This window comes from Ictidomys tridecemlineatus, chromosome 1 (assembly GCF_052094955.1).
Source record: "Ictidomys tridecemlineatus isolate mIctTri1 chromosome 1, mIctTri1.hap1, whole genome shotgun sequence".
Lineage (NCBI taxonomy): Eukaryota > Metazoa > Chordata > Mammalia > Rodentia > Sciuridae > Ictidomys > Ictidomys tridecemlineatus.
The window spans coordinates 12,591,220-12,603,626 of record NC_135477.1 but is presented as its reverse complement, the minus strand read 5'-3'; the positions used below and the strand labels follow the sequence as shown (position 1 = coordinate 12,603,626).

The window sequence follows — 12,407 nt, the reverse complement described above, 5'->3', positions numbered from 1 at the left end:
TCTGCAGGCCCAGGGTGGGTGCCCTAGGTATTGTTTTCATCTAGAAAGATTTGGGGTTTTTGTTTTACACTTACACCTGTGCTCCATTCCGTGTAGACTCCTGGTGAGGTCTGAGGTCTGGTCAAGGTTTTCCCCCTTCCTTTCCCAGCGCATGGAAACATCCAGTCTTGTTCTGAGTGGGCAGGAGGCATTTGCCATTCCTCCCTCCCTTACAGACAGTGAGGAGAGGGGGCCAATAACTAGACCCACACATGATAAGGCCCCTGGAAATAGCACCCTGGCTGCGCGGTTATCGCTGCCTGTCTGGGAGACCAGGCACACTAGGCCAGGGTGTCACAGACAACCCTCAGGAAGGATGACAGTTCCTTACAAAACACAAAAAAATTGGGTTTGGTACTTGGAAGTGGAAACTGTGGTTTCAGGATGGCAAAGGCCAAACAAAGCCGAAGACAATACCCATGTCGCCCTTCCAAAGCCCCTGCCAGCAGCTCCAGGCTGCCCAGGAGGATCTGTAGAAACTTGGGGGTGGGGCGACCAGCAGGAGCGCAGTCAGTAATTCCCACACAGCAAGACTGCTTCCGGACTTCCTGGGGGAAGCCACACACCATGCACTTAGTGCTGGAGCCTGGCCATTCTCCTGCCACTCCCACCGTCCTCCCCCTGTCGGGGCCTGGATGCTCCAGCCTCCTGCCCAGGCTCCTCCTGCTCTGCCCTGTCCTGCATGCTCTAGGAGGATGGAGGCCGAGGGGCCGCCCCAGGCCAGGTGGTGCTGCCCAGAGGCCATGGGGAAGCTCTTCCCTGGCCTCTGCTTCCTCTGCTGCCTGGTGACCTATGCACTAGTAGGTGCTGCGCTCTTCTCTGCCATTGAGGGCAGCCCAGTCCTGAGGCCAGAAGATGAAGAGGTGTTCAAGGCCTTCCTGCACGAGTTGTGTGGCATCCTGGAATGCAATGGGACAGGTAGGTGCCTCCCTGGGCGGGGCAGCCTTTCCCCCTGGGTGAAGACAGCTCCCTGGGAGCAGGCTGGGTCTGGGAGCTGTTGCCTGTGTTCTCCCAATTCCTGAGCGACTTTAGGCAAAAGACTTCTCTCTGAGCCTCCAGTTTCTCCCTTGGAAGTTGGGAGATTAATAGATTCTCCGGGTGCTGCAAAGAAGGTGGGAAGAGCACTGAGTCTCCTCCGGATACTCTGCAAAGGCTGCTCCCAGCTCCACCCAGCCTCCCAGGCTTTGGGGAGGAGGATGCCTGGAGATCTGGCGGTCTGGGCTGGAGGGGGGCAGAGGTGGAGCGGGGGCTTCCTCTGCTGCTCCTCAGAACTATGCCAGCCTGACCTGAGATTTTTTTCCTGGGACTAGAATTCAAGGAATCGTCCAAGCTGGGCTTGGATCCCTAGGATGAGCCAGCAGCCTGCCTGACTCCCCTATTTCCAGTTTCAAAGGCCTTGCTTGCTGTGGGGCTGGGGAGGGGAGGGGTCACCAGGAGAACCTGGGGCCCGTCTCAGCTGTTGCCCTCCCAGCTTTGCCTGTCTCCTGGAGAGACCCGAGACCTGCCAATCTCAGGGACCCCGTGGGAGGCACAGCAGGTCAGGGACGGGAAGCCTCTGGCAGACAGACACACTTTACAGGTGTTCTCTCCCCTTGGGCAGAATCTCTTGTTTCTACTCTTGTTCCCCAAAGGAAGCTTACAGAGGTGTATTCAACAGAGCAAGAGAAAACAAGAGAGAGGAAATAAGTTCAAGACAAAGGAAGAACAGGCTGTAGAGGCCAGGGCAGGAGCAGGGTGGCGGGAGCTTCTGCCTCCCTCCCCGGGAGCCGGCCTCAGCCCTGGGCTCTCTGCCCCTCCCACGGCTGGCCTTGCTTTGGGAGCAGGTGCTTTCGCTGGCCCAAGTGGGAAGCATCCCCTCTGTGGAGGGCCCTGCTCCCTTGCAGACAGACACAGGCCTACCCTGTGTACTGGGAGATGCCATGGCCCCTGCTGGACACTTGGAGCCACCACAAGGACTGGACTCCAGCAAGTGCAAGGCTCTCCTAACCAGCCCACGCATCAGAATTATTCAGGGAGCCTATTCTTAGGCTCTTTCTCAAACTCACTCAAACAGGATCTGCAAGGGTGGCTGGAAACCTTATTTTTAAAAGGTTTTCCCAGTGATTCCCAGGCACAGCAAGGGCTAGGAACACAGAGCTGGCCCAGCTTCATTTTGTACTGATTTTCATTGGATATTAAAACACTCCATAAGTGAAGGCCCTGGGCTAATCCCATTTCACACAGGGTCCCTCTAAATCCTCCTGAGAACCCCTTACACTGGGTATGAATGTCCCCCCCCCTTTAAAAAATCATTTATTTATTTATTTATCCATTTCAGTTGTTGATGGGCCTTTATTTTTTATTTCTATGTGGTGCTGAGAATGGAACCCAGTGCCTCACATCTTCCAGGCAAGCGCTCTACCACTGAGCCCCAGCCCCAGCCTGTGAATGGTCCCCTTTTATAGATCAGGAAACTGAGGCACTGGGAGGTTAAACAACTTGTCCAAGTTCACAAACTAGAAAAAAAGGAGCCAGGGATTCAGCCCCAGGCACCTGGACTCCAGAGTCTGAACCTGTCACTGCCGTGTTGTGCTGCCTCCCACGTGGGAGGCTGAGAGCAGCCTCCTGTCCTTTTCTGCGGCAGAATCTGAGCTGAGCCTGGAACCCAGGTGTGGGGACTCCCAGGCGGGTGCCGGTCAGCTGGTGCTCAAATCCTCCATGGGCCATTCTCTTCCGACGGTACCTCTGGTGGCATCTTCTGGGCTCCCAAAGCCCACTGGTGCCTAGGCCCACAGAACTACCCAGGAACCACTCCAAGAAGCCAGGGTTGCCACTCTGCCCTCTTGGCCCAGGGGCCAATGCAGGGAACCCTAGGCTTCCCAGCCCATAAGGGAGGGCACCTGGTGCCAGAGGACCCAGTGTGATCACCAAAGCCCATATGCTCCATGGTGAGGGGCGTAATTTGCATCGGGATTCAGCCAGGTGTCCAGAGAGCCTTTTGGTTTCAGGTCCAACAGAGACAGAGCAAGAAGGTTTGTCCCTCTTTGAAAGGTGAAAGGAAGGGAGGTTCCGGAAGTTAAGGAAGCTCCCCGAGGCTGCCAAGCAGTTCCAGCGGGCACAGGGCCTTTCTCTTAGGGCTCCTCCCATGGGGCTGTGTGGCTCTCTGCTCTCCACAGGGTCCAGGGACCTGAGGAGCAGAAACGAGGGCCAAGCTTTGGTGTTAATGGGGACCACAGGACAGGGTTGCCGGTCCCTGTGCTTGGGCAGTGCTGTCTTGAAGGGCAGCCTCACTCTCCTCTCTTTCTCCAGTTGCGGAAGGCAAGACACAGCACGTGCGGAAACACCTGCAGACCATGAACCCCGAATGGTTGCACCAGCCGGAAGACTGGACCTTCCTGAGCGCGCTCTTCTTCTGCTGCACGGTGTTTAGCACCGTGGGTGAGTGTGGAGGCAAGGGCGGGACAGCGGAAGTGGCTCAGCCACAAGCCACAGCCTGCCTGCAGAGAGACCTGGGGAGAACCAGGAAAGAGGGAGGCAAGGTGGGGGGACCCCTCCGGGCTCAGGACGGCACTAGCCAAAGCCCCAAAGCACAAGGAGCATCAGGAGCAGAAGCAGATTAAGTCACAGAGGGAAGAGCCAGAGGGAGGCTGACCACTGGGCTCAGGACGCTGGGTTGACCCTCAGGCCGTTGAGTGACCAAAGGGCTTCAAGCAAGGGAAGGGTGTGCTGATCAGCACCGCCCAGAGACCACCTTTCTGCAGCAGTCAAGGGGAGAGACCATGACACCTGACCTAGGACAGTGGCTGTGAGGCTGGTGGAGGGCAAGAGGAAGACTTCAGGGGACAATCCAGAGCTGGGAGGGTGAGGAGGACTCCTGGGAGACACCAGAGGTTCTGTCGGGTGGGATGGGCAGGCTTGGGGGGGGTGGTGAGGATGGGGGCCCGGGACAGAGGTGCTGAACAAGGGGACAGTGAAGGGTGAGTCCCCAGCCCTGCTGGAAATGTGGTCCTAGGGACCTGGGGGGTTGGGGGAGGACAGGGCTGGAGCACTGGGCTTCAGAGTCTCCGACACCTAGATGGCAGCTGCTTCCTTGGGAATGGAGCACAGCACGAGAGATGGGTGCCAGCCTGGGGGCAGGGGCTCTGTGGGCCACAGCTCCAGGAGCGAGGAGCTGGGATGTCCCCTTCCACAGCTGAAGGAGCACTGGCCAGAGAGGGCTGAAGGCCGCCAGGTCAGAGGCAGGACTGAGATCAAATCCCCTGCTGCCGTCCCAGGGCACCCACAGCTCACAGACCCCATAAAGGAGAGACAGGCCATAGAGAGCAGCAACAGAGGAGATGCTCGAGGTGAGCCAAGTACACAGTTCGTCAACCCCAGTCAGGAACTTGGATTGGTCTAATGCTCGCTCTTCAGCCTCAGCCCTGTGGCCTCCTGCTCTGGACAATTCTCTGTTGGGGCAGCTGCCCACTGAGGGGGCTGAGCAGCATCTCTACCTCCCCCTGACCCACCCACTGTGGCGACCTGAAATGTCTCCAGATGTTTCCAGAGGCCCCTGTAGAGAAGCACAGATTGTTTAGAGTCCTCAGAGTGTGGCCCTGCACCACAGCCTCAGGGGCCCTGGGGAACTTCTCAGCAATGCAGATTATCCTCAGGCCCATCCTAGACCCGCTGAGCCAGAAGCTACAGGCAGGGGCCAGTCACTCATTCCTGATGAGCTCTCCACGATTCTGGGGTCCTCCACCATTGGGGAAGCACCAGCCTGCACTTCGGGGTCTCGGCCTGCTGCAGGCGGCAACCACCCTGCTACCTTTCCCAAACTCCCATGGCTGGGCCCTGCCTCAGACCCATCAGGCCAGAATCTTTCCAGAGGAAGCCCAGGCATCAGTATCTCTCAGAGCGCTCCAGGCGGTCCCAGGGGAGCCCAGGCTGAGCATCTCTGGTCTGGTGGAATGCATTAGCTTGCTCTAGGTCTCAGGAAAGCCAGGCCACTGCCCAGTGTCTGAGTCAATTAGGACCCCGGCTGCACAGTAATCACAGCTGCAGAAGGATGTTGGAGATGTTCCACGCTGGAATCAATAACATGTTCAAAGGTCCCTCTGAGAATACTGCTTCCTGCCCTGGATCTCTGGGTCACCTGAGAAGCACCTGGCCTTGATGCTGAGAAAGGGCAGCTGACAGTTGTGAGGCGGGTTCGTCCCCAGCCATGGCCAGCTGGATGGACCCCTTGCCGCAGAGAGGAAAGTGCTGGAGCAGTGAAGTACTCAGAGGGCAGAGCCCTGATTGTGTTGGGACGTCAGAGTGCATTGTGGGAAATGCGTGGTTCTCCATTATGCAGGGCAGCATCCGGTAACTGTGGTAGATAATACCTTGCTCTGAGGGGTTCATGTGCTCTGAGCCTTGCCTCCTGGGACAGGCCCTGGGGCGCAGCACTCTTCTGGAGTTCCTCTCTGTCTCAGAGGCAGCCACAAAGGCTCTTTGCTTAGAGCTCAGAAAACCGCCCCACCCCTTGCCAGGAGAGCCTCTGGCTGGGCAGGAGCATAGGCAAGGTCCTCAGGCCCAGGGTGCAGACCCTCGTTGGCTGTGGGCTGTGTGACCAGACTTCTCTGTTGCTTGTCCACTGGATGCTGGTCGTAGTGGAGATTGCCAGCCTTCGTTTGGCTGTGGAGGGGATTTGGAGCACTTTCTAGGTCTTTTCAAGAAATGTTAGGACCTTTCCTTAAAGTCAAGTAAATGCAACCCCGGGACCCTGTCTGGGAGCTGGGGATTACCAGTGGCTACTGGGGAGCCTCTCCTGACCTCTGCAGGGGTGCAGGAGAGCTGGGGCTGTCCCTGTCTGTGAAGTGAGCTGGCTTCTGTTTGTGGTTCCACTTAACCAGCACTGACATCCATGAGGTCTGCTGGCTCCGTGGGCCCATGCCAGGCGTGGGCACAGGAATCTATGCTGGCACCCCAGGCCTGGACTCCAGCGAGATCACGTGGCTCAGGTTGTGGGCTCCTGTCCAGGAGAGCTTCAGAGACCCCAAAGGATCAGGCCACCTCTGCCTGCTCTTCCTGGTGTCCCAACCCCACCCACACCTGCCTGGTGTAAAGCAGATGCTCAGTGAATGTGCTCATTCAACAACTGTTTATTGAAGTGCCAGGCACTGTCCTTGGGGCAGAGTGTGGGTGTCCAGGGATAAAGCAGACAAAAGTCGATACTCAGATGGTGACACTGAGTGGGTCAGATTGTTAAGGATGTTATGGAGAAGAGTAAAGAGGGCAAGGGGCAAGGAAGGGACAAAGCCTGCCATGGGTGGTGACAGAAGAACCCCAAGAAGGTGGCATGGGAACAGGTTGAGGGTGAGGGAACAGGCCTGTGGGTATGCTGAGTGCAAAGGATTTAGGCCAAGTGAACACAAGTGCAAAGGTCCTGGGGTGGGAGCCCACCTGGCTGGTGTGAGGAGCTGTAAACCCATCAGCGTGGCTGGAGCCGAGGGCGTGAGGGGAGAGTGGAGATGAAGTGGGGGACACAGGGCTTCTTGGCCATGTGAACACTGGCTTTTGTCCTGAGTGACATGGGCAGGGGCGAGGATGTCCATCAGAGCCAGGCTACATTTGCAAGGAGTGTAATGTGTAAAAGACAGAGTGAATTTCCACCCTCTCCATCGTCCCCACTGGGTGCCCTTCAAGACGCACTTCAAGGAAGAGCAGGGTGGTGACGCATTGCTTCCCCCTGGCTTCCTGGGAGCGGCAGGTGGCTTTGGGTCTGAAGCGTCCATCCTGTGTCCAGCCTCCTCTGCATGAGCAGCTGGCCTCCTGGCTGTGGTAGAGGTGTCCAGAGGACAAACGTCCTGTCCCACTGATTGGCATCTTGCAAAACCTCCTGCTGCCAGCCACACAGTGCGTTCTGCCCACCTCCCGTGGAGGCTCCCGACATGGGGTCCTGAGAAGCTCAGGAGTCAAGGTCTCTTGCTTTCTAATCTCGCTCTGGGCTGGGCGCTGTCTCAAGCACTTGACATGTAATGAGTGAGTGTCCCCCACCCCCCGTGCTGGGTACTAGGTATTGTCCCTGAGGGAACTGAGGCAGCATGCTCTAGAGCCCTTGGCCAAGGTTGCAAAGTTACCCAGCAAGGTGTCAAGGCTTCCTGTCTGCCCCAAGACACTGCCGCGTGTCTCTGTGTTTCTGGATGCCACGTGCAGAATCCTCCCAGGGTGGGGAATTGCCAGCACCCTACCCCATCGCCCAGCATTCAGAGGGCGCCTGCTGTATGCACTAGTCCCCAGCACCTTTCTGACACCCAGAGTCCTCACTGTCCCCTAGCTGCGGAGGTCTCTGACACACCCCTGTCTAGCAGTCCCTCCTGCCTGTCCTGATCCCACAGGGCCCAGCCCCGCCCGCTCCTGGCCAGCTGGGTGCTGAAGCCTCCCACCATCCCCCTGAGCACCGCCCCCTGCACTGGCCAGCCCTGGGGGTGCAGCAGCTGCTCAGGGTGCAGCTGGGACTGTGCTCCTTCCTGTGGCTGCTGTAGGAACCCCCCTCCCCCTCCCCGGGGGCCACTAAAACCAGAGACCTGTCCTCTCTGGAGTTCTGGGGCCAGCAGCTGGGAACCAGCAGCTCTGACTGGAGAACTCAAGGAGTGGTGGGCGGGGCTCTCCAGGGTCAGGGAGGAGCCTCCCTCCTGGCCCATCCTCAGGTGGCCCAGCTGTCCTTGAAGCACAGTGTGCCTGAAGCACTGCAGTCTCTGCCTCTGAGGCCACATGGCCTCCCCCTCCCCCTGGGTGTGAAGCCCCTCTGCCTTTTCCTGCTACTGAGGCTTCTCAGGGCACTCAGGTTCCCAGGAGGCCCAGCTGCTCTCCTCCCTCATCATCCTCACTGCCCTGGGAGAGCCCCGCCCCTTCCAGGCCAGGTGGGAGGAGCCAACTCCAGGAATGAGCCTGGGATTATCTGGAGGGTCTTCTCCACCCTCCATAATGACCAAGACACCACCACTTCTCTCCTGTGAGCCCTTAGGCCCCGCCAACCTCCACAGACCCACAGCACGTGTCCACTGTCCTGCGTCCTAGTGTACTGGCCACAATGGCCTTCTCTCAGCCTGTCACACAGGGTACCAGCTTCAGCCGGGGTGAGGAGTTTGTAGGAAATTAGAAAGCAGCGTCCTCTCTGGGCAGACACAGCCTTGTGCCCTGTGCCCTGAGCTCACAGCTTGGCCTGTGGGCGAGGCTGGATCCAAGCGCCCGACTCCCGCATGGACGACAGTGCACCCACTGCCTCACCACACCACAGACCCACCACAGGGCCTCTGCACATGCTGCTGCCCCTTCTGCACATGGAACTCGTTGGTCATCCTTCCAATCTCCACTCAAGTCCCCTCACCAAGAAACCTCCCCTGATCCTAAATCTAGACTGGTGCCTAGAGAAGTTGGCACTTGCACTTCCTGCCACTGATCCCCATCTGCAATGAATCCTGGCAGGTGTGCTATTGACTACCATCTGCCTCCTGTGATCCAGATGCTCAGCAAGATTGCCTGCCACACCCACTTGGCCAACAGCATGTGACCACTGCATGCAGTAAGCACCCAATGTGCACTGAAAGATGCGTGCACTCATGGAACCAACCCTGCCCCCAAGGGGTGCCACTCTGGAACCAGCCAGAGCAGTGTGGAGGTTTGGGACCCATGAAAATGGACGAGACCTCTAGAGGGCCACCCCTTCTACCCTCACCGTGTCCTGGAGGGTAGGGGTCCCGGATGCCACCTGCTCCTGGAAGGCAGAACCAGTGGCCCGTTCACCCCAGGGAGCTGCAGTCCTGTGGAGGCTGGCGCCCAGCCAGCCTGGGAATTGCTTCAAATTAATTTGCATAATTGGGCTGCATGTTGGTGTATTAATCAGGCTTTATGGCATCGGGCACTGAGCACAGGCACCAAGCAGCAGAGCTGTTCCCTCTGCCTGTCAAGGCCATCCACGCTGGCCCTGCGAGGACCCAGCCATGTGCTGGGGGTGGGACATCTGTCTGCTCCTGTCCTCTGCAGTGTGGGGGTGAAGGCAGAAAGACCCTGCCCCGTGTGGTGACCCCTGCCTGCCCCTTCCTTAGCCCAGGTGGCCAGTGCTCTTGGGTGACGAGGACCTGGTCTGACCCTGGGAGCAGGCCGGGCCTGCAGCACCCTGTGCACTGCACTCCCCGCTCCACTCTTCCTCACAGGTGTGCCCTTGGCCATGTGGCTTCCTTCCCTGAGCCTCAGTTTCCCCTTCTGAGGGTGGAGATAGGACCCCGTGAAGCTCAGTAGACCCCGCAGCATGCAGCCCTCGGCTTTCCAGGGCCAGGACCCAGACCATCAGTGGCCCACTGTGGGGCAGGCCCCAGCCTCATCACGTCCTTCCAGCTGGTCCCTCCCTGTGTAGGGACTGTCCCCGTGTTTTACAGACATGAAACCTGGAAAGCCAGCAGTCAGATAATGGCGTAGCAAGGTCAGGGCTGGGACCTGAGCCAGGTGTGGCTTCTGCACCCTGGGGGCTCAGAGCTTCCCTGTCACTGGGTCACTTCCTGCTCCTCTGTGAGGCTCCGTGGGCAGCAGCTGTGTTGGTTTTGTGCTCCATCCTGCTCTTGGCCCAGCACCGCGCACACCGCTGTGCACACTGATGGTGTTTAGCGAGTGCCATGTGCAGACACAGAGGGTGGGCCAGACAGTCAGGGGACAAGGGTGGCTTCTTACAGCCAGAGTCTCTGGAGGGAGGAGAGGTGGTGGGCTGGGTGGCAAAGCATCTCTTCCTCTCCTGAGCTCTTCCTGCCCTTCCAAGTGAGCAGACCACCCCTATAGAGACCCTCAGAGACAGCCACAGGGCATGAAGGGGGGTTGTCTCCCCAAAACATGGGCTGTCCCTGGACAAGGCCATTTGGAGGCGGGAATGTGGATGAGTGCTTCCTCATCCTTAGGAGGAGATGGCCCACCCTCTGTCCCTCCTCCAAGGCAGGCACAATACCCAGCAGGTGGCGAGGGCTTTGAGCAGCATATCTTAATTTCCTTCATTCCTTCCTGTTTGGTGCTGGGACTTGAACCCAGGCCCTGTGCATGCTAAGCCCATACCCAACTGCTGGGGTCTCCTGTGGGTACGGACGAATTGGACACATTGTAAACATCAGGCCAAGGAGAGGAAACGAAAGGGGTGTCTTGAAAGATTGTGGGGGGTGTTGGGAACAGAAATGAACCCCAGGCTGCATCGTCTTTTTCAGGTTATGGCCACATCTACCCTGTCACCAAGCCTGGCAAGTACCTGTGCATGCTCTATGCCCTCTTTGGGATCCCCCTGATGTTCCTGGTTCTCACGGACATAGGGGACATCCTGGCAACCATCCTGTCCAAGTCCTACAATCAGTTCCGAAAACTCCCTTTCTTCCCTCACGCCCCTTCTGAGTGGTGCTCTGGACTGCGCTGCAGGAGGAAGCCCATCGCCAAGCCAGGGGTGGCCTCTGTCCCTCGGATCGTCATCAGCGCTGAAGATTCCCGCGGCCCCAAGTCCAGCAAGTGCCCCTCAGACCCAGGCAGCCACGCAGAGCTGTTGAAGAGTCTGTTCTTCCCACAAGAGAAAGAGAACCTGCTGGCCCTGGCCCCACGGACCATGGACAGGAGCAACTCGTGTCCAGAGCTGGCGCTGGGGAGGCTGTCCGCCTCCATCCTCAGCAACCTGGACGAGGTGGGGTGCCAGGTGGAGAGACTGGACGTCCCCCTCCCTGTCATCGCCCTGGTGGTCCTGGCCTACATCTCCTGTGCTGCTGCCATCCTCCCCATGTGGGAGACCAACCTGAACTTCGAGAGCGCCTTCTACTTCTGCTTCATCACACTGACCACCATCGGCTTCGGGGACACCAAGTTGGACCACCCGACCTTCTTCCTGTTCTTCTCCCTGTACATCATCATCGGGATGGAGATCCTGTGCATCGCCTTCAAGCTGATGCAAAACAGGCTCCTGCACGTGTACAGGGACGGCCTGCTGTGCCTGGCCACAGGGAGGTGCTGCCACCCGCCTAGGAAGTGAGGGCTCTGTCCACTCCTCAGAGACACACAGGCGAGCTGGCTTCTCTCCTTGTTTGGGGGTAGTGTGGTTTGAGCAGTGACACTGAAGCTTGTCATCGAGACCTTGGGGTTTGGGGACAAGCCCTGAATGAAGGCTGAATTTGGCCTTGTGGCCCTTCAAAATCCACTACAAGCCCTTCATTTCCTCACCCCAAGTGCAGGTAATCTCTTGTGCACATTTTTAGAAAACTCCGCCACATGCGGAGGAAAGTATCCAGTGCTCTCACTGGTTCCCTGTGACCCAAGGTTATCTCCCTTCGTCATTAGAATTGTACTTTCAGCCATGTAGACCTTCCTGAGCTGCTCCTGACCGTCACTGGGAGGGCACAGGGGGCCTAGCAACCCCTTCTCTCCAATGACTGCATGAGTGCATGTAGGAGCAGTCCTGTCCCGCCCCTGATGCCACTTGGTGGCAAGGTCACTGAGTGCATGGGGGCTGGGACATATCCTGATTGCTGGATTCTATGTGGACCACTTCTCTAATTGCATGTGATGGTGTCCCCCGAGTGGGCCGTATGTGTAGCCTGATGCCCTCGTGGGTGGGTGGACACACTGGACCAGTTCCTGTGGGGGGAGGGACACATGAATTCACTGCCCTGTGCCTGGATGCTCTTCATGCCCTGTCCTTACGTCCTGTTGGGAGAGCTCCCTTTGCCTCCCTTTGTGCTCCATCTCTGGTCCCTAAAGTGTGGGTACATGTCAGGCCAGCTGCAAGTGACAAGGACCAAATGCTTCCATGAGCATCACTCAATGACCAAAGGGAGCTGGTGGCTATGCAGTGCCTTGCTCCACTGCCCCTGCCTGGGGTCACTCTGGATGCTGTATGCTGTCCCCTTCTCTCAGGGGACATGAGCCTCAGGTCCTCCTTGACACACTGTCCCCTGGCCTCATTCGTCTCCTGGTTTGGCTTCTTCCTCTACCGGGACTTCCGGTGATCTCCTCCCTAAGAAATGACTCTCGCAAAATAATCTTTATGTCAGAGTGAGTCCTGGGGACATCTGGGCAGCAGGAGACCTGCGGGCTCCTGACTTTGATGTTTCCCTCCTTGGTTACTAGAAACATCTCCTGACTGCATCCTCAATGGAGAGTCTTCAGACTCCTCCTGGGTCCCGTGAGCTCAGTCAGTGAGTCCCTGGGGAATGGTGGAGGAAGCTGCTGGGCAGGGCCCAGGGGAGACCCTGGGAGGATCCTTGGAAAGCAAAGGAAGGCGCTGTCTTCCCGGTCTCTGCTCAGTCTCAGGTTCTGCCCAGCGTTGAGCACCAGCCCTCAGAGGGCTCCTCCATTCTGACCTTCCCCTTCTTCTCCACAACCCTCAGACGTTCTGTCCCTCCAGCCCCTGA

The 12,407-nt window shown here is 58.1% G+C and overlaps 1 protein-coding gene across 1 annotated transcript; it reads left to right on the top strand.

Moving 5' to 3' along the window:
- The first annotated feature begins 734 nt into the window (after positions 1-734).
- Positions 735-11,217, top strand: Kcnk18 (potassium two pore domain channel subfamily K member 18). The gene is made up of 3 exons (XM_005320815.4): positions 735-957; positions 3,328-3,456; positions 10,227-11,217. The coding sequence occupies exons 1-3, from the start codon at positions 735-737 to the stop codon at positions 11,027-11,029; spliced, it is 1,155 nt and encodes a 384-aa protein (XP_005320872.4). The 3' UTR covers positions 11,030-11,217.
- Positions 11,218-12,407: the final 1,190 nt, after the last annotated feature.

Bases quoted from the DNA above. Each gene is read 5' to 3' on its own strand.
- Kcnk18 (XM_005320815.4), top strand. From the start codon at position 735: ATGGAGGCCGAGGGGCCGCCCCAGGCCAGGTGGTGCTGCCCAGAGGCC. The intron at 958-3,327 runs GTAGGTGCCTCC...CTCTTTCTCCAG, and splicing joins CCTGGAATGCAATGGGACAG to TTGCGGAAGGCAAGACACAG. The intron at 3,457-10,226 runs GTGAGTGTGGAG...CGTCTTTTTCAG, and splicing joins CACGGTGTTTAGCACCGTGG to GTTATGGCCACATCTACCCT.